The sequence below is a fragment of the Nothobranchius furzeri genome, chromosome 8 (genome assembly GCF_043380555.1).
Source record: "Nothobranchius furzeri strain GRZ-AD chromosome 8, NfurGRZ-RIMD1, whole genome shotgun sequence".
NCBI lineage: Eukaryota > Metazoa > Chordata > Actinopteri > Cyprinodontiformes > Nothobranchiidae > Nothobranchius > Nothobranchius furzeri.
This window is the reverse complement of record NC_091748.1, coordinates 69578442-69604453: the sequence shown is the minus strand read 5'-3', so window position 1 is coordinate 69604453 and position 26012 is coordinate 69578442. Positions and strand designations below refer to the sequence as shown.

Genomic DNA, 26012 nt, shown 5'->3' with positions numbered 1-26012 from the left:
TCTCTGCTGCTAAAGCTACGGATAGCAAATGCTACGGGCTATGCCTGAGCGTGAACACGCATGAAGCAGCCTGCTCGACCCGAGCATCTCTCTTTTTCTGTGATTTTACAGAAAAAAAGGCAATCACAGTAAAAATGCCAGGGCTCATTCTACAGGACCAGGGCATTGCAGGAGAATGTATGAAGAAGAACTTTATTATTTCTATACATGTTTTGGCTGTCAAACTTCTATAATGTCCCTTTAATACTTATTTTTATTTTTTGCTTAGAAAAGTTTCACACAATATTCACAAAATAAACCGTGGGAAAATGTTTTATTCTTTGAAAGAATAAAAAACCTCGCAAAAACAAAAGACTTTTAATGGGAAAACTTCCATCTCATCAACCCTGTTTTGTTGCTGATCCCTGATATAAATTGTCTCACAATAATCTACAGCCTGAACAAAGTTAAGCAGTAATGTGCACCTTATCGGTGAGGCCGATGTCGCAGCGGCCCGTCTCCAGCAGCAGACGAACAATGTGCGTGTGTCCGTGCTCGGAGGCACACATCAGCGCCGTGGATCCCTCGCGGTCCTGAGCATTTACATTGGCGCTGCAGCTCAGGAGCAGCTTCACCATGGCAACGCGGCCATGGCTCACTGCGAGCATGAGTGCTGTCTGGCCTGCCTGGAGGAAGAGAAAGAATAAACAGATTATGATAAGAAGCAGACAGAGGGCAGATATGACGGTAAGACTCAGAGGTGTGTATTCAGAATCTGAATTAATAAGGGATTAGGTGGAGATGGGAAAAGATGGACCAAAAGAAGGAGGGGAAAAGTATTTTAATCTATTTATATATATATAATTTAGTCAGAAATATGACTTAAAGTGAGAGTATGTATTTTCTCTGGCGATAGGTGGCAGTACGCACGTAAATCTTTGCAAGCAAGCGGTATTTTTGTGTTTGAGTAAGACCTTACCAACGGATGACCATTAGGGTCAAAAATCCCTGGGAGTGCAACCTCCAGCAAAGTAACAACACCAGACTCACTTTCATCAGTGGCAGTTAATGAAGAGGCAAACGTGTAAAACAACCACGTTTATGAATGGCCAAAGTTTTGTAACCGCTTTTACAAATCAGTAAATGCCTTTTGTCCTCACAGGCTCCCGTAGAAGGAAACATGGCATCTAATATGGTGTCACCCAGGGACTTTGACCCGCTCCATGTATTTTAGACCCGATTTTTATGGTTATATGTTACAAAACTGCCAATATTTTTCAACAATTGGGCTTCATTTTATTCATTTTCAACATTTAGATGGATGTTTCCAGAGTTTAACGGTAAAAAAACTACACATTGTCTCTTTAAAACTCATCAGATTGCACCCCATAAAACAAACATAACAAGGCTATATACCATTTTATTTGTCATTTATTGAGAAAAATACATATCAAATTTCACTGATATTTTGGGTGTTAACATTTGTTTTCTAATCCTAAGGAATTCGAATGAAGGCAACTGGACTTCTTTGGTTTCTTTAGGTCATGCCCTCCTGCATATAATCAATTCAACAACTCCCAAGCAATAGGGCCTAATGACCCCGATGACTCATCGGGAGGTAGGGAGGAGGAGTATTCATGTGTAGTTTCTGCTCATTAAGCAACAATAGACAGCTACAGCTTAAGCTTGGTTTATGCTTGGCGCATTTACTTTCCGCGCGGTGATGCGGCTCGCAGATGGAACGCGCTACACAACTTGCAGCGTTTATGGTTCATGCGGCTTGTCTCTGCGGTGAGCCAATATTCTCCCAAACTAAACGGGGCAGTATGGAGCTCTACGGCATGTATCCAACACTACACCATAGTAGAAGTAGAAATTACTGTTGTTTACAACATGGCATTCCAGCATTTTTAACAGCGTCCTCGTCTTTTCCGACAGTGCGAGCTATTTCTCTCCAAGAATTATTAACAACATGTTGATCACGGTGATGTCTGAGAGCTGAATCATAGTAATGTCTGTATTTACGAACCTCTGCCATACTAGTTCTTGCCGGTCCGCCATGTTTTTCTGCGTCCGACCGTCCGCATGGTTAGAAATTTTCCTAGGTGCGCGGTGTGGAAATTTTGGGACGTGCGGAGGAGCGGTGGAGGGGCGTGGTTGTTAAAATGACGCAATTTCGCCACGCGGAGCTGTGCGGACCTCGCGGACGCGTCAAGCATAAACCAACCTTTATAAGCTCAACTCTCCCACATTCCAGTCAGAATTGGCAAATCTCCTCGGATGAGAAGCGAAACGTCTCCAAGAAACCAAAGAAGTTAAGTTGCCTTCATTCGAGCCTCTTTGGATTACCATGACCAGGATGACTGAGAACCTTCACCAGCACATTTGTTTTCTAGAAAGCAACTTCTACTGCTAAAATTTGTAATGAAATATAATATTTTCCTGTAAAATTAGCAGTGATAGGTGAGTTCCCTCTCTTGGGTTTTGTTCTTGAGATGCTGTCACTAAGAAGAGCTACACTTAGCCCTGATGTTCTCAAGCCAAACATGAAAACAGCTAAATGCACCGTGTATTCTTCCAAAGCGGCCTATTTACAAAATAAACATATCGTAATTTCTCTGGAGGATTTATCTACCAAATTCCATAATTTCTGTGAAATTCAGGGTTCTCCATAATAGCAATGCCACATTTGCATAAATACGGTAATTTTTTGGACAAAATGTCTCCCATTAGACACGCTGCACTGTGTGTTACCTGTCTTGAGCATGCATTGACATCTCCAACTTCTAGAAGCTGCTGAGCCACCTCCAGATCATCAGGGCTCTCAGCAGCTGTCAGAGCAGCCAGCATCACCGGCGTATAGCCCGCTTTATTCACATTGTCAGTTTCACAAAGACCTGGAAGTGAGAGAGAGGAACAGCAAGGTAAGGAGCTTCGACATCGTGTGAATCTGGTCTGGATTCGGTTGTCAGTAAAGCTGAGTGTGGCTCCTCTCACCGGTGTCTAGTAGCAGTTTGACCACAGAGAAGTTGGAATGAGACACACTGTAGTGCAGAGCCATGTTCCCATTGCCGTCTGTCAGGTTGACCACGTATGGCAGAAGTGTAGGCGTGGTCAATCCCACCTGTCGCAGGTATAATCTGACGGTATCTGCATGCGAGTCTTTCTGACTAGAAACCTTAAACCACTCCTGGTAGAGCACGACCAAAACCTGACGCTGAGGAGAGAGGAAGGACAGAATAGATAAAAACATCTGTTCCCTGATAAGCAGTTTAGCTGTTTGGCCTGTGGAACAGCTCTGGTCCCTATAGTAAAAATAAATAGCTTGGGAGTCATTTTCAGCAGAACAAAAGCTTTGGCGGTCGTGTTTCAGTCCTGTTGACATGTGTTAAGGAGTGGGGGGGCTGGAAAACACCAGGAGAACAAGTATTACTCATTAATATTCATAATATGCTAATATCACATCTCACATGAAGTCTAAATTTACGATTCAACTAGACAGTCAGCATATCATCTTAGTTTCTAACTTTGGCACCAAAGGTGGTCGTCAATAAATAATCCTTTCAAGATTAACAAACCACCCCATAAACAGCTAAACGTGTTCTTACCATTTCTTTATCTGGCGACGAAACCTCCTCCATGCGATCCCTTACATAAAGACACGCATCTATGAATCCTTTATCAACTCTCTCCCTGAAAAAGAAAAGGAACAAAATGAGATACTTTAAATTATTCTATCAACTGGCACATTTAGTTTTTCTCTCTGCGATTTCATTGTAAAGCATCCAAAATCGGAAACATCGTTTGTTGTTGTTCAAATTCTGACAGAGAATAAAACAAGAACATAAATATTGTTGCAGCTTGCAGATGAAGCAACTGCCTGACATACTGCAAACCTCAGTGGTAACAGCATACGCTCTTTCACTGCAACGGCCATCCGTCATGGGAACTGCATCCCAGGCTGCACAAAACATGAATTTGTCTCAATCTGCACAAGTTGTCCAGCTGTCATTGCTGTATAAACATATAGTAGTGACTCGTTTAGCTCTGAATAATGAGTCCTGACTGCTCCTCCCCCAGTCCTGTTTTAATCAATCACTTCAAACTGCTCTTTTTACTTCTTCTTGTATGAGATATAAGGGATTACACCAATAATAATAAACCTGGCTATATCATAAGGAATATATAAAAGGGTATATAAAGACTTTGCTGAATTCAAAGACTATGTAAATCTAATAAACCAGATGTCGTCTTCCTCACCCTTCATCCTGCTCTTCAAAGAGCTCCTGTGAATCCAGCAGAGCCATCTTCACCTCCTTCTCTTCACCGACAGCACCTTGTTCCTGAGCAGAGGCCTCTGCACCTGCTCCTGTGATCTCTGCTGCCTCCTCACACTCCTCGTCTTTTTCCTTTTCCACTTCTGGCTCAGGTTTTCCCTTCTCCCCCTCCTCCACTTCTACTTTTGACTTTTCATCTCCACTGGACTCATCGCTGGAAGTTGTCTCGTAGCTGTAAAAGGAGAAGCATGAAAGGAGACTTGCTCAAAGATTTGTTAAAGAAATACTGATTCATCCGGTTTTACCTAAATGAAATGGCAAATAAACACATTTCTATATTTGTAGTGCTGAGACACATCAAAATTTCTCCTGCTAAGTCAGCTTAAGGAAAGTAGACATTCACCAGTCAACCAACAGAAAATGTGGAATAAAAATGTTTTTCTTTTTGCAACTTTGGCTTAAATGTTCTAAAATATCCTACATATTTAAACGAGACGAGATACTTCATCTATCTAAAGCTAAGGGTTTGCGCGCGCGCGCGTGTGTGTGTGTGTGTGTGCGCGTGCGTGCGTGCGTGCGCACACGCCCATCTGCGTGTGTACTTTGTAGATGGTTAGGGGTTAGGATATGGGCTAGGCATTGTGGAGTCCCAAAAATGAATGGAAATCAATGGCGAGTCCACCCAAGGGTGCAGAGACAAGTACGTGTGTGTGTGTGTATGTGTCACTTGGGTACATCATGAGGGAAACTGTGTGACTAGTAATCAGGTATGGCTTTCACTGAATGGTACGGATTCATGCTTATTAAATCACACACGCACGCATGCATGCACACACACACACACACACACACACACACACACACACACACACACACACACACACACACACACACACACACACGTCTGTCTTTGTATTTTTGTGACTGTATTATGCCTAACCCACACCCTAACTTAAACTAAAACTTAAATCACACCATACCTCTAAAACCAACTGGTAAGCTTCTAAAAAAAGTGAGGACCACAAAAATGTCCTCCCTTTGAAAACTGTCCTCACATTGTAGGGGAAGTAGTGAAAATGGTCCTCAGTATGCAACAAGTACAAGAACACACACACACACACACACTGACAAGGGGCAGTTTGAGGCCCGCAGCATTCTCTGGATTCCAGAAACGCTCGAGGGAGTGCAAAGATAAGCTCTAACATCTAAAGAGAAGAAATCCAAACATCAGCCCCCTTTCTAAAGATAGACAAAAGAAAATAGTGCTGGAAATGTTTCTCTCATTATAAATTACATTATTAATAAATAATAGAACAACCAGTTTATATAATTCATCTAAAGCTCTAGAAAGTTATTACTGTTTGTTCCAAAGGAGCAGATCTTTCACCCAGATCAGATTTGCTGTGGGTTGTTTGCAGATCAATTTGCAACGTGGAGGAAGGAAGCGAGCTGACAACAACACACTAAAACCACACAGCAAGGGTGAGCAGGTCAGAAAACGGTGAAGCTCAGGAATGTAAGAATGACAATGTAGGAATTAAATACATTTACTCATGGCAGCCTCGACATGCAAAACATAATACCACTGAGGAAAGCCAGACAGACCGTGTCAAGTAAGCACTGAGCATTCCTCTAATCTGGGACTACATGAAGCAAGGAAAATTATCTGATTATATAATCTCAAAAGCTTTGTCCAATTAATAGCAGTTTGATGAAGATAATATAAGTTATTTAGTAATTTTGTATAATTTGTAGACTAAATTATTCCAGTTACTGATAAATAATCCCTCTCATGAGTCCTGGCTCCTCACTGAGGCCTCCTCCCCATGGAACATGTCCACAAAACCTCTTCTGGAAGATGACCAGACGCGAACCTTTAAAAAGTCCTTTTGGATACTTATCTATTGAAAAAGAGTCTCATCACTAAAAGCAATGTGAACCACGCTCTCAATCCAGTCATCCTCAGACAGAATTTCCCATATCAAGAGAGACACACCATAAATCTACAGCTAACCCCACAAGGAAACATGAACAAATTCCTGTTTATCCCAAAAATATCCTAAAGAGGGTAAAGACCTATAATCCAACAATCAAGACAAAAACCACATGGCTTCTGCAAAACAGAACCTTTTATCCAGCTTAAGCTTTGATGAGATGAAACAATTCAGACAGAAATCAAAGCAGATGGAAATAATGCTGGAGTAATTACAAAAAGGTAATGAATTCACTGATGCAAAAATAAAAGTATGCAAACACACAGATGAAAGTTTGGAAGCTGAGGGGTTGTTTTACCCTCCGTTCACGCCGACAAACTTCAGGTTTTTCTTGGCTCCTTTGTTCCCCTGCTTGTCTGCAACACCATTTTTCTTCATGATAGATTTTAGACCTGGAGAAGAGAAGAAAGAACAAAGGATAACAAGAAAAAGTGAGAACATTTTCAGTGGTAGGGTTTGAACAAAACTAAAATGCATTGATTAAAAACCAGAACTCAATGCTGAGGAATTTATTGACAACATAAATGTTGCAGCAACAATAATATCTGAAAATTAAAGGTTGAATATGGAACAATTTAATAAAACCTACATTTAAAAAATAATACTTCCACATTGCGTTTAGAGGTGTGCAGAATGAAGGTACAGTAGTTCCTTTACAAGCTATATTTTAATTAAAAAATAATCAAATGTTTATTTTGATGGGCACGGCACTGGGTTTATGTTTACATCTACCAGCCAGTAGAGGGCACCATTGTCGGTTGCCAAACATCCGCTCAGCACAGCGAGGCTGGCCCTGCTTCTGAACTCAGAAGATGTCGATATCCTTCTCAGAAGAGGAGCGACCATAAACAATCTAAAACCAGTGTGAGTTTAGGGGAAGGCTACAACAAATAGACCCAAATAAAATATTTCACATACCGGGAGTGACCCTGGTGTCCCTACAGAAACCTTGTTCTATTGTTCCAACTACAACCTCCACACACCAGATGTCGCTATGGTATTCATGTTCCATATTACACCTCTAAAGTGTCCCTTGGTTGTAAAAAGTCCATCTTCAAAATTCTCCTCCATACCTTCAAAGCAATCCACAACCTCTCTCCTCCATATATCTCAGACCTTATAAGTATTCACACCCCATCCCGTTCACTCAGATCTTCTTCTTCCATCCATCTTGCGGTTCCTTCTGCCCGTCTCGCTACCATGGGGAGCAGAGCTTTCAGCCGCTCTGCTCCCCGTCTCTGGAACTCACTTCCCCCAGACATCAGGAACATCGACAGTTTTACTCTTTTCCAATCAAAACTAAAAAAACACATGTTTAAATCTGCCTACAACCTCTGATTTTATTGAACTGTTTCTCTCTTTGTTTTTTCTTGTTTGGGTTTTATTATTGTTTTATTGTATTTTATCACGTGTTTTCTGTAAAGTGACCTTGGGTGTCCTGAAAGGCGCTTTTAAATAAAATGTATTATTATTATTATTATTATTATAAAAAACATTAAAGAGGGACTGCACACCATCAGAAAATGTAACTCCACCCCTAGTCAAGAATTGAAAAATGCCATAAAAGTAGGCGTTGCCAGGAGGCACAGAGTGGCATGGCCAAGTGTGGGGAATTTCCATCCTGGGAAGGAGGGGGAGTGGGAGGAGACTGTACCGATGCCGTGAAATTGTACTAGCCCATGGATGTAATTTTTTTTGGGGGGGACAGGGGGGACATGCCCCCCCCACCCACCCACCCACACACACACACACACACACTTTTTCCAAAGTCAAGTTTTGACCCCTGCACTTTTTACCATCCAAAAACAATATTACGCTATGTTAAGCTGACACTGGTTGAGCTCTAGGACCAAGCAGAAAACAACAGTTTGTGTTGAAGCCTGTTTCCCATTAGAGCATACTGTAAAGATGCCCCACGTGTCCACCCACCCCCCACACCCCCCACCACCCCCCCGACCCCCCACTTCTAAAGTGAAAATTACATCCATGTACTAGCCCCAGTCAATCACAAGTTTAAAATGCAGTAGCTGCTGTTCTGCCACAGGGTGCAACACTAAGACGTTTTTAGACCTAGATTCTGGATTTAAGGAACATGTCAAAAAATGGACAGAAACAGAAAGATTGCAGCATTCTCTGGATATACAGTGAATTATCAAAAAAAAAAAGTTGTTTAGGGTTTAGTTACTCTTAGTTACTTTTTAAAAACCCCAATTGAGACTTACTACCACATCTGTAATAAACGATTGCTAACCTTTTTGGACATTAGTAAGTAAGTAAGTAAGTAAAAGTTTATTTATATAGCGAAGAATTTGCATAGATAAAACATGCAGCCACCGATGATGTTATTGATCATTTTGGAATTCAAACTCCTCTTTTATTCACCTCCAGGTAACCTGCCATTTCTCAAAAAGCAGAAGATTATAATTATGAAGGATTCAAAAAGGTTTAGTAAAAGCAGCAAAGAAAAGTAATTGCTCTAACAAAAGTGTTGTGGTTGTTTCTTTTTGTACAGTTTTATTCACTCTTCTTGATTTCTTTGTGTCTCCTTGTGATTGGCAGTAACGATGTGCCTGGAATGTATTGAAAATAAAAAAACATGGAAGTAATTAGAAGATGATCTAAGAGGGATCCGGGTCTGAGCACAGACAATAAAACTAATATAAGAGGAACAATGTAACAAGAAATCTCATTATATGGAAACAATAAACTGTATGCTGACAGTTACGAAAACATAGGATTGCCATGTGGGATAGAATAGTTCAATCCCCCTGATACCATTTCATCTGTTGCAATATGCACATGTCAGCATCCTACACCTCACAGACGAAGTGCAACCATGACAGGCCTGTTTATGTGTGTAACTGGCCAATAATTGATACTGCGTCGACTCTTCTGCTGACTCCCCTTGGCGTTAAGCCTAGTATGGCTGTCTTAGTTGTGTCCTACAGCATGCACGGTGCAGAGGACCTGTAATGCTTTATGCAAGTACAAGAATGTGGCTTTGTGCCAAAAACAACATTCTCAAAAGATCCAACAGAGTAGAACGTTGAGACCAGGAACTGGCTGGTGTATAGTCTAATTTTAAATACACCTTCATGTTAACATTTGATCATTAGATTCTAACTGAGGTTTGGGAATGAGCAACAAATCCCAAGATTACTATGATTTTTAGATAAATGTTAGGAAATGTTTTCAAATAAAAATCTGAAAAGTAGCTAAACTCAGAAATTAAAGATGCAGTATGTAAGAATGAAGTAACAATGACATCTTGTGGTCTATTTTTCGTACTGCAATCAGTTTTCCTAAAAAAAAATTGGGCTGCAATGATGCACTTTTTTCCAAACCGATACGATACAGATACTACGATCTGAATACTTGCCGTTCCCGATTACCAATACCAATTACCGATACTTTTACCCCACAAAAAAGGCACTCAATTGGAATACAGGCTTTATTTTCTTCTCTGTTTTAAACAGGAAAATACTGTGAGGCAGATAAAAAAATAATATATTAATAGAAATTATCACAAAACTAAAATATTAGGTGAACAAAAATGAGAAGTTACAGGGAAGCCACTTTCAAGCAACTGCATTGGTATCAGTTAACCTTTACAGATACTGATACTGGTGCTGATACCAATACCGGTATCGGTGCATCCCTACAAAAAAATCTCTTTCTCACTCCCGTTCTGTGAGTTTCATGGCTGTTGCCAGCTACGGATCAGCGCCAGAAGATTCTAGATTCTAGCGAACTCAAGTCATAGTCAGTAAGTTGATAAGTAAATAAATACATTGTCATATCTAGTCTCAGCACTCTTGGGTGTTTTAAGGTAGGGAGCAGTTACTACACTTATTATGGTCATTTTTCTCTGGCATTAGAGGAAGTGTGGTTATTTGCGATCCTGCTGCTAGTTTGCTGTTATAGTTCTTTACTACACTCATTAAAAGAAGTAAAACACCACGATTGACTCATTATTCCCTTCACACATACATTTCACTGTAATATTGAGTTGTTCGTAATTGAAAAGAAGCTTGAGATATTTTTTAGAAAAACTGACAACCCCCCAGCCATCTGAGAATGAAGTCTGTTTAAATGTAAATTTAACCTTCCTTCCAACATCAGAATATCAGAATCAGAATCAGAAAAAGCTTTATTGCCAGTGCTCCAGCAACCCAGAGCATAGGAACTTGACTCCGCAGCACAGCCTGACCAAGGTTACACACACACATGTAGACAGAACAGATACAGGCAGACCACGAGAGCAGCCGTAACGGCGCTCAACATGATGAGACTTTAGACTGTTTTGTGATTATTTCACTGTATAATTCATACATATTGCTCCTATAAGATGTCCAAGACAATGAGAAGAGCAGTCAATTTTAAAAAAGCGCCTATAAATCCAGATGTACACACCTCACTTAGATGCATTCCTGTACATAAAACTCCCAGCGCTGAACTAAAGCTGAACTTTTTTTAGCATAAAAGGCGGTTCTGAGTGGCGCCTCCTGGATAGAAATACAACAGTTGGGACATCAAGGGAAAAAAGGGAGCCGCCATCTGTTTGATGATTGCGTGAGGGCCTGTGCTTGAGAGTCCACTTGATAAGCACAAGTCCTCTTGTGTGAATGTGTGTTTGTAATATAGAGTATGAAAGGAACAAGGATTTGACGTGCAGTAGGAGGTCATTGAACGATGTCATTTCACCTGTGCTTGGAAGTTTTCCCCTTCGTGCATAGTAACAGCAATTAGTAGTAACTGCATTTCAGAAAAAGACATGTGACGTACATCGTCATTAAAATGAGCCAAATATCATCTACTTCAGGTATTCTACATGATGAACAATACAAAAGGTGCGCAAAGTGATAAAAGGCGAACATTTATTTAATCTGAGACAATTTAACCTGTGAATTATTAGGGAACCTTTAAAAAAATATGTGATTACACAGAGGAAGGCAAACCGTAAGCCATGAGAACAATGGTGTCATGAATAAATTAGGTTTTAAATAACACCTCACTAAGAGTTGCTATAAAATGTTGGATTCCAGACAAACCAAGAATTCTATCGCTTGGGATGTCAATGCAGGGTGAAAGGTTAGGGCACAGGTGCCCAATCCTGCATGTTTTTGTTGTTTCCCTGCTCCAGCACAACAGATTTTAATCAGAAGGTGATTAACATACTTCTACAGAGCTATATGACCTGCTGAGCATGTGATTCATTTGTTGAAGTGTATAGGAGCCGAGGCACATCTAAAGCATGCTGGGAAGTGGTAGAATAACATCTAGACAGACCATAGGAGAACCAAACGGATCTGCTCTGCAACTCGGTCTAGCCACGCTAGTGTCCTGCCAATCATAGCACTCTATCGGTTAGGTGGCCAAGATTAGCACCGGAGCTGTGATGGAGCAACACAACAAAGATGCTCGTTGAAAACGACTATTTAGACTTGAGCTTTTCTTTGAGCCAAGAGCAGATAGAGGTACTTAAGTGCTTTATTTAGAAAAAAAGGATGTATTTGCATCTTCTTCAACTGTGTGGCAGACTGCCCCGTTGACTGACAATCATTGCAGTGATTATGTCCTATGGGGCCCGTGATAGTGTTATCATCCAACACATTCTCACACCCAAGGAGTCAAAATATGACACATGTGACCAAGTCTCAATATATGACGATTTGGGACGCCCCAGCGCAACGGGAGACGACGATCAGGGACACGCCGGGTCACGTGGCTCCGCTGGCGTCACTGTTTGACGTGTGCAGTCACACGGACATTATTCGACTATTTAACCTTCCCCTCACCCCATGAGGTCCATAAACTGTGACCTTAAGATTAGGATTAGGGTGAGGGGAAGGTTAAGTCGTTCCCAAGTAGTTCTAATGTCCGTCTCACCACCGGCGTCGGATACCGGCGCTCTGGGATGCTGCGTCAGCTGTTTGTCCCTGATCGTTGTCTCCTGAAGCGCTGGGGCGTCCCGAATCGTCATATATTGAGGCTTGGTCACACGTGTCATATTTTGACGCCTTGGGTGTGAGAATGTGTTGTATCATCACCAACGTGGCCGCCATGTTGGTGGCCTATGAGGCCGTATTTGTTGTTTACTACTATTGTAAACAGCGCACTCATCCTTGTGGCTTCATTTAATCTATAATTCATTTGATCGGTTACATTACGCAACTATGGTAAATCGTTGCTGTGTTGCAGGGTGCAACTCGTGATTGCCAGGGAAAACGGTGGAAAATGGGCTAACTTTTCACTGATTACCTGCTTGGAAGCATAATTACGATGACCAAGTGTCTGCCATAACAAAGTCTCGTCAGCTCGCTTGGATCACAGTTCTAAGGCAACCAAACATCTTCTTCTGGAGATTTTAACATGTTGTTTAACACTTCCTTTCTCCCAAATGTGCTTCTACTCTGCAACGTACTGTTTGTTTTATGTTTATGTTTGTTTATTTATTTAGCAGACGCTTTTATCCAAAGCGACTTACAATTTATAACCTATAGGGCATGTTGTCATCTGTGGGGGAAACTGGAGTACCCGGAGGACACCCACGCATGCATGGGGAGAGCACGCAACTCCACGCAGAAAGGCCGCAGCCGAGTTTCAAACCTGCGAGGCAACAGTGCTAACCCCTGCGCCACCATGCAGTTTTCACGACTTGTGAGGCCATCAAAATGTACGCGCACATCCCAGAATGCAACGCTTAATCATGTGTGATCCGGACCCCTATAGCACGCTGAGACCGTTTGAAAGACAATCGTAGATTCTGCCCTACAACTGAACTCTGTCTTTGGGTTGTGGCCAGACTATATTTCACATATATAGGGTGGCTTGCAAGGCAAAGAAGGTGGCTCTTCAGGACCAGAACTGGGCACTCCTGGGTTAGGGGAAAGGACCAAAGACCACTGACATGTAAATGTTGTTGCTAAAGTCTGTTACACAACATTTTGATTTCCCATTTCATAGCAGATAGATTAACCACCAATCTTTGTGGCTTCTAACGAAAGGCCAAAGGGGCAGGGATGGTTGCTGTGAGCATGACTTGATTTTACAGGATGTCTCTTGAGTAGGATGTGTTTAATTAAATGAATAAGACCTGTGTGGTTTCAGGTTCCTTGTACTGTAAAACCAGCATGTCATAAATGCTCAGTCTGACTGTCAGTTTAATGATAAGAAGTTCTAACATCGTGTGAGAAATCAGCCATTGCGCTGGACTGAGTTCTATTTGTTTGAAACTGGTCTCTGTTGAGAATATCTAGTGTCTCTGATTACTTTTATAAATAAAGGTTAAAGAAACAGACTGGCAGACGAGGAATCTTCTCAAAGTTTTCTGACTATGCTCAGCTGCTGCTGTCAGCCAGAAGGGAGTGGAACGAAAGCCTCCATGTACATTTTAATAAGACCCGTCCATGAAGGGAGATCATAAGGGGTGTTTTGTGATTAAAGAGAATGGCTAATACATACAGAGCTTTATGAATGGATAATGTTTGGGATATGAGAGGGGAGCAGATTCAGTTAATTGTTACAAGCCGATAAGCAGTTTTCCGACAGGCAGATGGAGTGCATGCTTACCTTGTTCTTGCTGTTTGCTGGTGGCAGCTGCTTTCTGTCCTGGAGAATAGAAGGCGGACAGGACGCTGAGGGAGCTGACCAACTGACTCTGAATAGAGCTCATTTTGGAAGCACCGGTCTTCCCTGCTTGTTTCCCTGCTGCGGCTGCCGGGAGTGTTTTGATGGCAGGTTTAGATGAGGTTCCTTTTGCTGCTTCTACCTTTTTCGCAGTTGTCTGTTTCTGTGTGCTGGGGCTCTCCTGTTGACTGGAAACCTGTTGAGCTCCAGAGCTGCTCCCCAGCTGTGCCCACTGCTCCCCGAGAAGCCCTGTTAATCGAGTTACAACTTGTCCCAAAGCTGCAGGGGATGTCGGCGATTCACTGGAGCCTCTGCGAGCAGACTGAGACTCTCCAGAATCCCGGCGGGATGCCTTCGCTTCACTTGAACCACGCCGTTGAGCTGTTTCACTGGAACCTCTTTGAAGGGACTGTGTCTCACTGGCATCTTTCTGGGTGGATGAAACCTCTGTAGAACTTCTGCGTGTGCTCTGAGATTGAGACTGGGCATCGCTCGACACCTGGCGGGATGGGCGGGCTTTTGTTTCACCTGATTCACGACCGTGTGATACACTGGATGCCCTTTGAGGTGCTTTCAGCTCTCTCGAGTCTCGACGAGAAGCAGCTTGGGGTTTTGAATGGGTTTGAATAGATTTGGGCCTGATTTGAACTTCACTTGAGCCAGAAGCTGGGCTTTGAGTATCAGCCTTAGGTTGTGCAGGAGACTGTTTCTCCGTTGACTCCTCGGGCAGCTTCTTTGCTTGACTATGGTTTTCAACATGAGGCACAGATGGTGTTGGAGGATGTTCCTGTGGTTCGGAGGGCTGTGCAGGGGACTCTGCCTCTGGTTTGGGCACAGTCTTGGCTTTTGACATGGTCTGCTGAGCTTGAGTTTCACTGGAGCCCCTACGAGGGCGAACAGGTGCTGCCTGAAGTTGAGCCGGAGACAGCCGTTCCTGCTCCGTGGAGACCTTCCTCCCTCGGTGTGGTCGAACAGGAGCCACTGTCTTCACTGCAGATGTTTCTGTTGTCTCTACAGCACTGTCAGTGACCACAGCTTCTTTGATTGATGCACATGCAATTTCTTCTCCTTTCTCTTTCTTCTCTGTTGTCTTTAAAATGACCTTTTTGGGTTCAACCACATCTGTACTTGTTGAGGGTTTAGTTTGTTTTATTTCTGACTCATCCTGTGGCGCGCTCATTTCAGTTTTATCCGTCTCTGTTTCAGGAACCGGACTGGGACACACTTCAATCTCTTTCGAATCAGTTGAAACTAATATTTGGGCAACAATGCCTTCAACAGTTGTAACTACACTCTTTTCAGTAACGTCAGAAATCACAGATTCCTTATTTGTTTGAATCGTTTGATCTGTTGTTTTATCTTCTCTTATGTCACTGACCACATCACCTACATCTTCTCTTTGGCTGCTTTCATTTTCATTCACTTGATTCTCAGCTTCTGCATTTCTAGGAGGGTTGTTGTCCTGTTGTGTTTCTGTCGCGGTTTCAGTTTGCTGGTCGCTCCTTTGTGCTACCTCGGTTTCTGTTACTCTGTCCACAGTATTCACCCTATCAGTCTCAGTTTCTCGGTCTACACTACTTGCCCTGGGTCTCTGCGGATGATCTGTTGCTGTCACTCCCTCTGTTTCTGTCACTTGGTTCACTCTTTCAGTTGCAGGCATCTCAGTTGTCTGATCCTGAGTGATGATGCTCTCCGTTACTGTGCCCCGTTCCACGCTGTTGGCTCTGGGTCGAGGTGGTATTGTTGATGTTCCCTCTGTTTCCTGGTCATGAGTGTCTATTTTACTTGTCACCGTTCCCTGATCTATACTTCCCGTCCTCGGTTTGGGTACAAACACTTCAACACAGATTTTATCAGTATCCGTCCCCTGATCTACTGTAACAGGTGATTCTGTCTCCGTTTCTTGGTTGGTTAAATCCATTTTCTCTGTGACTGTGCCCGTATCAATGCTCTCTCTTCTTGGCCGCTCATATGCTTGTGAGGTACAAATTTCCACTCTCATTCCCTCACTTAGTTGTAATATTCTGTCTTCCTTTGCTTTGTTTTCCTGTATTTGTTCTTTCAAAAGAGCATTAGTTCTCTCTAGTTCTTGGCTAGCCTGAGTAAGCTTTGCCTCCAGTACCATAAGTTTTTCCTGCAGGTGTTGCATCCCGTTTTGGTCCTCAAGCTTCCCTTCTTTAGCTGCATTACTATCTTGACTACTGCTACTTTCGGTTTCTTTTGTAATCACCATAGATGGTCCTGATGTTGTTCTTTCAATGTTCTGTGACACCTCCTCCACTGAGGTTTCCTTTTGTTTGTCTCTTTTTTCTGATGACAGTGCTTGCTGTGCTGTGGAAGTCTCCTTCTCCTTTGGTAACATTTTCATTCCTTCTGTCCCGCCTTGTTTCTCTTTTACTGCAGCCGGCACACAGTCAGACACTGAAGCTCCAGTGTGTTGAATTGCCAGGGACAGGTTGAGACCTTCTGAAGGTCTGTGTCCTTGGGAGTGATTATTTGGCTCTGTGTCATAAGTTTTGGCTATGTTTGAGGACAATGTGGAAACCTGTGCTTGGGAGTGGGCTTGTATTTGAAGCAGCAGCTGCTCACGCTCCTCCCTCAAAGAGCAGATCTGAGCCTTTAGTTCTGGGATTGTTTTTACTTGTTCTTCTAGCTCTCTGACTCGCTTCAGGGCTACTGTAATCTGCTGGTGAAGGCCGGCCCGATCCTGTGGAAGACACCGTCTTTCTGTCACATCTGGTGAAGCACGGAACATGTTCTCGGTTGAGCCATTTTCTGGTGTGCCGATAGCACAGTCAGGGCTGCTGGAATCTGAACCTTTACGCTGCTGAAGGGTGATGGGCATGCTTGAGGCTCTGAGGAGATTTGGCCGATTTTGAAAAGCAGCACTTTTGTCTTCAGCACCTTGAGGCCCAGTGGTTGAAATGTATCCAGTTCCTTGACTGGTTGTCCCTCTACTGAGGCTGGGAATCCCCCCTTCACTTGGCCTTAAGTCAAAGATCTGTTGGACTTCTGTCACTCTGGATTTAGGTTTGGGCCCCAGGGTGGATGTTCCAGACCATGCACTGTCCTTTTCCTTAAGGGGAGGTCGGACTCCATACCCAGGAAGGCTGAAATTCCGAGGCAGAGTGCTGAATTTTGCTGGGCCCTTCACCCTGCGCTGAATGTGGACCCTTTTGATGGTATTCCCTTTTTCAATATCATCAACATATTTGAGGAAGTCAAGATCCAAGTGGAAGCCATAGGGAGTCTCCACTGAATAGGGCAGTTGCTTCCTCTGAACACCACCCTCACTGGCCTTGGTCGAAAAGCCATTGGCTGCAAAGAATCAGCACAAATAAACTATTATCAAAAAATAGATAAACGTTCGAGTGTGAAGTACTCCGTAAATCATGTTGGGTTAAAAAAAATCAATCAATAATTGAGTAAATAGCAATTAATTAACAAATGACAAAGTTTCATTTAGTTCCTTTTAACCCACTTGTACAGACTTGCTGTTCACATGGTTCTTCATAATGGAACGCCTTATCATTTACTGGGAAGTAATTATCATGCAGCGAATGTGCCAAAACAAACAAGTCAGCATGTAAAATGCTGCTCATAATGTGCCAGCTCATGAATACAGTATGAACCAGGGGGGGCATTTATCACCTGAAGAAAATAAGCAGTTAGCTGCTTCTGGCCACATACTCAATAATCAAGTCAAATGTTTTGCCTTCTACGTTGGATAATGGTTTCATTTTGAACAAAAATAGAATTCGGCAAGACTAATTACAGCTGTTACAGTTGTAAATAGGATGTGAGAAGTGACATGTGTCAGAGGCAAGGGCATTGTTTGTGTAACTGCGGGCTTACTGGCACTCACCACTTTTCTTGTCCATCATGAAGTGCAGAGTTCTCAGTCATCTACTTGTGTTTGGTAAAGTTGGAGATGCCAGCCTGGTTAAAACAGAACAGAAGGCATGTGATGAAATCAACTCAAGTTCATCAATCCTGTACAAACATAAGAAAAAATATCTCTTCTTCAAACTGGAGTAAAACATCTGTGAAGCAACTGTGAGGGCACCATCCCTCCTGCTTTTACACCAGAAGATGCAAAAAAACATAATGTGCATCATGGACCTTGTGGACCTTTTTGGGACATGTCTCTGCAACAGGTTGATAGGTAGAATGGGGTTGTGCTTGTATGAGACCAAAGACTAAAGTTTTAAAGGGATCCTGAGTGGAACAGGCAACCAATGCAGCGCTGAGCTAGGTGCTACATAAATACAGGCCAGTTAGCTTTTACACCCAGGTAAAAAAACCTTCTCAAAAGAGACCAAAGACATCGTCACCATGCAGATTATTAGATTGTTCATTAGGTGTAAACACTATGACATCAGTTTTCCTCTTTTTAAAAAAAATACATAACGCTTTAGGCCAAAGTTATGAATGTGATTTTTGACATAAATAAATATATTGGAACTCGATCCAGAAAATAAATTAAACATGGGAAAAAAGCTAACCAAGATGCATCTCACAACTAAGTCAATAACAATTAAAAACTGCTAAAAGTTATTGTAATAATAAAGATATATACATAACAAAAACATCTAGAGTTTAATAAAAGGTTGAATTAAAAGAAAAATGTGTAGAAATGTTTAAATTGTCCCTCGTTCTAGGTGTCGTACTCGCGGGGACCGGGCTTTCTCAGTCCTAGCACCGTCACTCTGGAACCAGTTGCCACCCTCAGTTAGGCTGTCCCCATCTCTGCCAGTCTTCAAGAGTCGCCTAAAAACCCACCTCCTCCGCTTGGCGTCTCCTGAACATGTTTGAATTTGGCCCTCTTTTATGTTGATTTTATCTCACAGTTTTCCTTGGTTCACTTTTTCCCTTGTTTTACACATTTGTCTTCTAGAATGTTTCACCTTTTTTGTAATTTGTAATCTGTAATTTGAATTGCTTTTATTTTCTGATTTATTCACTTTCTTTAACTTTGTACTGTACCATGTTCAGCGCCTTGGGCTTCCTGACAGGGTTGCGGAAGGCGCTTTGTAAATAAAGCTTTGATTGATTTGATTGAAATAAATTATTAAATGGCCGGGATTTGATAAAGCACCTTCTAGAGTTCCACAACCCCCAAGGAGCTGTACACCATAAAAAGTAGCCCTGTGTTTAACAGCGATAAACGATAAAACCATGACAGGCAAAACTTGTCAACTATAAAACTATTTAAAACTGTGAATTTTATGTGAAGTTGCCATTAATAAATTGATTGGTGAAAACAGTCATTTGTACATTACATTACATAATTCTACTGTGAAGCACTCTTGCATTGTTTTATAAATGGAAATTTTCCTTAAAGTTTAAACCGGTAAAATACTATGACTTTTACATTTATTTATTGAAAAAAATGCAGCTTTCGATTGCTCGTAATGGATATATGGTGAAATAGGATTTTGTAAAATTTGCATTAATTTCACATGAAAATAATGGATTACATTGCAACGGCTTATAGTCGGTTATCATAAACCATTAAGTAAATTTATTTGATCATGTGGTGAGTTTACCTCTTCTTCTGTGGTGTTTGAGTGAACATATTTTGATAGTGGTACTCTCCTGCCCTCTAGAGACACAAAATTTATTGTAGCAGTTGCTGGGGGCAGCTTACTTCCTGTTTCCCAGTGTGCTTAGCAGCATTTAGGTGAGGTCTGGCTAAACATTAGTCAGAAGGAGGTGTCTGTTCTTGACCTGACTCGTGAATGCACATGAAGGCTGTGCTGCTGTACAATACTGATGTCATTACAGACTCGACACTTTTGAACGCTAAAATTTTGCACACAAGCGCAGTTGAAAGAAGTTAACAGCAATTAAGCCGGCAAAGCTAGTATAGTTGGTTAACTTAACCATTTTACTTAACTGGTTAATTATGTACATCCCTACTTCATTCTATCACTTGAACAGTGAAAAGTGATTGTATATATTGAGGAAAATCTTTTGAATTTAGTTTTTAGCTGCACAAATTTTATAGATTATTTTCATGTTTATCGTGTGGTAAAACAATGTTTTTTCTTCAAGTTAAATCATTTTCTTTTACAGTAAAATCCTGACTTCAGCTCCATTTTCAACAATAAAAAAAATCAAAATAGCATCTTATTGTAAAACTAAAATAAATTTTCCTGTAATTTTATACAGTGGTTTTAACGTAAAATCTACAGTTTTTCTTTACAGCGCACATTCATTCATTCACACACACACACACACACACACACACACACACTAGTGGTGATGAGCTACATTGGTGCCCTGAAGAAGGCAAGTCTGCCAAACTGGTGCCACCAGCTCCTCCAGCCATCACAGTCAGGGAAAACAGGTTATTTGTCTTGCCTAAGGACACAACAACTGCAACTTAAATTCTCCTCTATAAAATTCACAGGAAAAGCAAACCAAAGTTAAAGTCCTATTAGTCATCATCACACACTGGTGAAATTACATCTCCACATTTGACCTATTCCCGTGGAGAGCGATGAGCTGCAGCTGTGGCTGTGCTCGGGAACCATCTGGTCAGAAGCCGAGCACAGGCATTCTTAACCACCTGTAGACGGTTCAGGGAGGTTCTGCTCTGACACGTGAAAAGAAAGTTGCAGTAGTCTAAGCGTGAGGAGATAAAGGTGTGGATAGCTGTCTCAAGGTCAGAGCGGGACAGAATGGGACTCAGCTTATCTTGTTCCTAACATGGAAGAAGGAAGAGCGAACAAGAGAACTGACATGAGGATCCAGGGTGAGAGCTGGGTCAAAGGTCACGCCAAGATTCCTGACAGAGGGTTTGGTGTGAGAAAAAAGCTGACCTAGATAGTTTCTGACTTTGAGAACCAGCTTGTCTGGGCCACAGATGAGGATCTCAGTCTTATCTTCTTTCAGCTGTAGAAAGCTTCCAGTCATCCAGGTTTTGATAGAGTCTAAGCAGGTGTGTAACAGCTGCAGCTCAGACATCTCATGGGGCTTAAAGGAGAGGTACAGTTGGATGTCATCTGTGTAAAGATGGTAGCACAACCTTGTGTGACACCGTGGGTGAGGAAGGTGGCATGCTCTTGGAAAGCGCCACTCTGTGTCACTTTTCATGGTTGGTTCCAAAGGAAAGAGCCCAAAAAGAAACAAAGCTGTAAACTGCAGAGTAAAATTAGGTCCAAAAGAAAGAAAATCTAAATGGTGCTTCAAAACTTTTCTTTAGTATCTAATACTAAAAACAAAACTCTGCAAACGTAGATTTTTAAATGAGCTGCCCAGTTAAAATTCCTTATGAATAAGCAAGTTCACTTTTAAATACATACATATTAGGAAAAAGGGGGCTTCTACTGGGATGATTTACTGTGAAATACAAAAGGACAACAGTATTTCATGCATGATAGTTGTAACGCCCTGAGGTTATCACTTATTTGAAAAAACAGCTGATGCAATCATGTTATATATTTTACTTTGGTGGTATTTCTGTGTTCATTGTAATAGAGACGTTTTTACTCTCAAAGGAGATGAAAGTCTCGTAGGAATAGAGAAAATACTTCTTTGATGTTGTGATGAAGAGGAGAAACATACTTGTGAGTGAAATCTGTTTTGCTGTAACAAACATGTCTGTTGCAAAATGACTGGCCAGCAGAAATACTCACCTGCACTGGCATTTCTAGTATCTAATAAAGTTTTCATTTGATCCATTATATTTACAAAAATCACTGGTTTAATGCTCCACATGACAGAGCCACTACTAAAACCAATTTCAAGTGCTAAATTCTATTTACTGCAGTACATTTTGGCCCGTGTGTGTGTTTGTACTACACTGTTATTGGATTATCTACAGTAGTTTGAAGTACGGCCATTGCTAAGAAGAAAGCTGTGTTGTGCAAGTGAGTGGTGACATACTGCTAGACAAGCATTATTCGAGCCAGCAGTGTAATCAATCAAAATGACAGTTGGATCGCCCTGGGACTTTAACAGGAAATGTGACAAGCACTATTTGGCCCTTGTCTGGGTTTCACAGATTGAGCCTTAATAATGAAGAAAACAGGTGACCTGAGGCAGAACTGTTGTCTTGGTCACAGATGAGCAGATAAACACTCAAGGAGAGGCTCGCACATCAACTGACTGACAGGATCTGACACCGTCTGATTGCCACTATGGCAACCATTCTTCACACCACTGCATCCGTGTGACCAAAAGGCAAGAGGAGCGTAGGTATTTCCTGACTCATTATGATGTTTGATGTGACTGCAATCAGCTCACTGTCCTTAAGGCTTAATTAGATGATTCAAGAGAAAAAGAATCCCGCAAGTAATTGTGGAGCTTTGTGCAGGGTGACCCTGCTGGTGATGATAAACAGTGGGCAGGCAGCGAAACCTTCCTTAATTAGATCATTATTTAAAAAACACACCCAAAGTGGAGAAGGATGAGGAGGTCAATGCTAAAAAGGATGGAGGAAAAGAAGAGGCTTTCATGGAGAGTGGGGAAAAGGTGAAAAATTATATTTGAGAGCGTTTGAAAGGATAGCAAGTGAAAAAAACCACAATAAATGATTTTTTGTGGATTTTATATAGAGCACAGAGAGGTGGTTTTTCATATCGTCAGTGTTGCAGCCATCTGTAGATAGAAAATGTCTTCACATAGCAGTGCTCCTTGAAGATAGCTGTTCTTTCATACGCAAACATCCTGAAATATTTAATTTCTAGTTCAGAAGTTATTTAATACCTAATGACCTCACCGTTAAACATGTTCAGACCTTGTATTGATATACTCTTTATTAAAAAAGTTAAACCAAACGAGGGACTAAAGGGTTGCACAGTTGGTGGCACTGTTGCAAGAAAGTCACAGGTTTCAAATCCTGACTCAAGCCTTTTTGTGTGGAGTTAGCGTGTCCGCTAGCCTGGCAAGCCATCCTGTATATGTGAATATATAGTCTGGCCCTGACCCATAGACAGAGCTCGGTTGTGGGACAATCTACGGCTGCTTTTCAAGAAACAACGTGACAAAATCACCGCTCAGTGAACTCATTCATTGCCATTGACGACTAGAGTCGTCATTTGCATTTTTTTACTGTGTGGGCGTCGGAACGAGACCCCGCACCGTGAGAACAAACATCCCAGCTCTAAAGCTGATCTTCATTCACATACGTCACACGTCACGTGACCAGGAAGCAGAAAATCCATGTGTTAGGAGATCATTTTGGGCTGCTGCTGTAAAAAAAGGGAGGAGCAAACCGGAAAAGCTACTGCTGATCATAATTCGACAACGGATTATGAAAGAACGGTTGACGCTCGAAACGCGCGGATTCTTCCTGATGTAAGAGATGAGTCTACCCTTTGTTTTGTGAATTTTGGCATTGACATCATCATAGAGCGCAACATTCAGTGACTCCTAAAAAAACTGTGAAAACGCTGAAAAACGCTGGCAGCGAAGGGCTCTTCTGATCAGAAAACGGCTGGCGGTGAATGAGTTAACGGATCAGCCCACCGTATACCATTGAGGAAGAAGAAAATACATCCTGTTTTGAATAAAAGATCTAAGTATATCTATCTGCTCAGGTCTCAGAGAAAAGCTCAAGTCTAAATCATTCAAAGTTGATGCCAACATAGTTTCAAACGAACATTGTTCCTGAACTGACTCCATCATTGCATCTCTAGCTTTAATCCCACCTACCAAAAGTAGAAAGCTGTGATTGGCAAGGCACAAAACTGTTTGGGTCAATGGTAGACCTGCTGAGGCTACAATGGAGTGTGACTAGACAGACTTGCAGAGCAAAATCTTTTTACTGCTATGGCTCATCTAGATTTCTGGGCTACGTTTTCTCCAGGTACCCAGGTTTCCTCCCACAGACCAAAAAACATGCATGTCAGGTTAACTAGAGACCGTGTCCCTTAAGCCCAGACCATTCTGTGCGTTTTTTTGCTTTTTCACCGGACTACACATGACACACTGTGAGAACTGATGTAGCACACTGTACGGTCCAAGAATTCAGTAAGTCAAAAATGATGTCTCGCCCCCCCCACCCCCACCCCACCCCCCCACCCCCCCCACCCACCTCACAAGCACACCCTCCAAAACGTATACATCACTTAAGGCCAACAGCTTACCCAAACAACAATGCTAAAAGAGAAAAAAGCATTGCCGTTAACATTTCCTTCATTATTATCTGACCCGAACGCTAAAAAGGAGTGGTCAACATGTTCCTTCGCGTAGCTTCCACTGTTGCTAATGTTGCTAATTCTACTCTTGTTGCTAGCTGTTCGCATCACTTTCTGGGTGTATTCTCATTGGTCGATTGCAGATGAGGGTCGTAGGTTTTCAAGTAGTGTTTTAAGGCTGTTGGAGGCTGACTTTGGTTGTGAGGGTGCTCAACAAGCTGTTGCTGAGCCTGTTACACTGGACAACCACAGAATTGCGAAAGACTCTCACGTTCACCGTTTTTTGTCATGACTCTGTTCACGGTGAGAGATTTGTCTAGGATGGCTAAAAAAATGCACGGTGTGGTCCGGGCATAAGTGTGAGAGTGTGTGTAATTCTCATTAACTCCTAAAAGGTTTTAACAAACAGGATGTTTTGGATTCAATTTAGAAAAACATGAACAGATGGAGACCCATTGTCCATCTTTAGTCAGTTACTTTAAGGTGTTGAACCTTTGTTTAATCAATACATTTGCACTGGTCTCTAGTAGGAATGAATGCCTTGTAAGTCGTATTCGATGGGGCAAAGCTGGAGGAGAAAGTAGTCTTTACTGTGATATTTGTACATCTTGCTTCTCATTGGCTAACTGAATCATAGCTCTACCACTAACTCTGTTTGCTTTGCAACCATGATGTTATATTTCCACAAATAACACAAGCCGAAGGAGTTCTGCCACCGTGTGAAGTAAGCAAGCCACTGGACTGGCAGACCAGGGTGGTGGTGGTTCCCTTATTTAAAAAGGGGGACCGCAGGGTGTGTTACAACTAAAGAGCCTCCCTGGTAAGGTCTATTCAGGGGTTCTGGAGAGGAGGGTCCGCCGGATTGTCGAACCTCAGATTCAGGAGGAGCAATGTGGGTTTTCATCCTGGTCGTGGAACACTGGACCAGCTCTATACCCTTAGGGGGATCCTGGAGGGTGTGTGGGAATTTGCCCAACCAGTCTACATGTGTTTTGTGGATTTGGAGAAGGCGTTTGACTGCCCCCCCCCCCCCCAGATGCAGAGACATTAGAATAGGAGTGATGTGTGCTCCTCTTCTGTTTGCTCCAGAGTTCTGGACCAACTGAAGGCGGTCAAGGGGTTTTTGTTAAAACATGTGAAGAATGTGTTACAGTAATCTAGACGGGAAGAGTTAAATGCATGGATAACCATTTCAAGTTCATGTTTTGACACCAACCTTCACAGTTTGGAGATATTTCTTAAGTGAAACGAGTAAAACGAATTGATTTTAAAATCCTACTGCTTGTATATAAAGCTCTCAATGGCCATGCACCACAATATATCACAGATATGCTAGTACCTTATACACCGGTCAGACCACTCCGGTCTGCAGATCAGGGCAATCTGGTGATACCGCGTATACGTTCTAAGTCAGGGGAGGCTGCCTTCAGTGTCTAAGCACCTAAGATCTGGAATACTCTGCCTTTAGAGAAGAGGGAAGCAGCTACAACAAATATTTTTAGGAGAAATTTGAAAGCCTTTTTATTTGAACAAACATATGGCTAGGTTGTATCATTTCTGATTTATTTCCTCATTTCATAGATATGGTTTTATTCATAAATAAGTTCTTACAATTATGTTTTATGGCTGTGCATGGATGTATGTGCAAATGCGTGTATAAATGTTTGTGTGCGTGTGTGTATGTGTATGTGCATGTTTGAATGTATAGATTTTAGTTTCATGTGTATATTTTAATATGTAAACACCAATTGTTTTTAAGGGTGTACATATTTTATAATTTTTGTCATTTTTGTTTATTTAGTCTCTTTTACTGTTAAGCACATTGAGTTGTTGTCATACAGGAAATGTGCTCTATAAATAAAGTCATTCATTCATTAAGTGATAAAAACAGTTTCGGACCAATGTTTTGAGTGGCCCTCAAGAGACATTGATCTGTCAAAAACAACCCCCAAATTCCTTAAATTTGTCTTGATGGCAGAAGATAA

At 41.9% G+C, this 26012-nt stretch overlaps 1 protein-coding gene across 4 annotated transcripts in view; it reads right to left on the bottom strand.

The window, feature by feature from the left end:
- Nucleotides 1-26012, bottom strand: part of kank4 (KN motif and ankyrin repeat domains 4) — a 104875-nt gene that overhangs the window by 5902 nt on the left and 72961 nt on the right. For all 4 annotated transcript variants that reach the window (XM_070554269.1, XM_070554268.1, XM_070554270.1 and 1 more), the window contains 8 exons: nucleotides 17745-17818; nucleotides 13823-17197; nucleotides 6549-6642; nucleotides 4240-4488; nucleotides 3588-3672; nucleotides 2977-3196; nucleotides 2734-2876; nucleotides 465-665 (listed from right to left, as the gene is read on the bottom strand). In XM_070554269.1, the coding sequence (XP_070410370.1) occupies nucleotides 465-665; nucleotides 2734-2876; nucleotides 2977-3196; nucleotides 3588-3672; nucleotides 4240-4488; nucleotides 6549-6642; nucleotides 13823-17197; nucleotides 17745-17763 (4386 nt within the window). In that variant the 5' untranslated portion in view covers nucleotides 17764-17818. The remainder of the gene's footprint in view (nucleotides 1-464; nucleotides 666-2733; nucleotides 2877-2976; nucleotides 3197-3587; nucleotides 3673-4239; nucleotides 4489-6548; nucleotides 6643-13822; nucleotides 17198-17744; nucleotides 17819-26012) is intronic.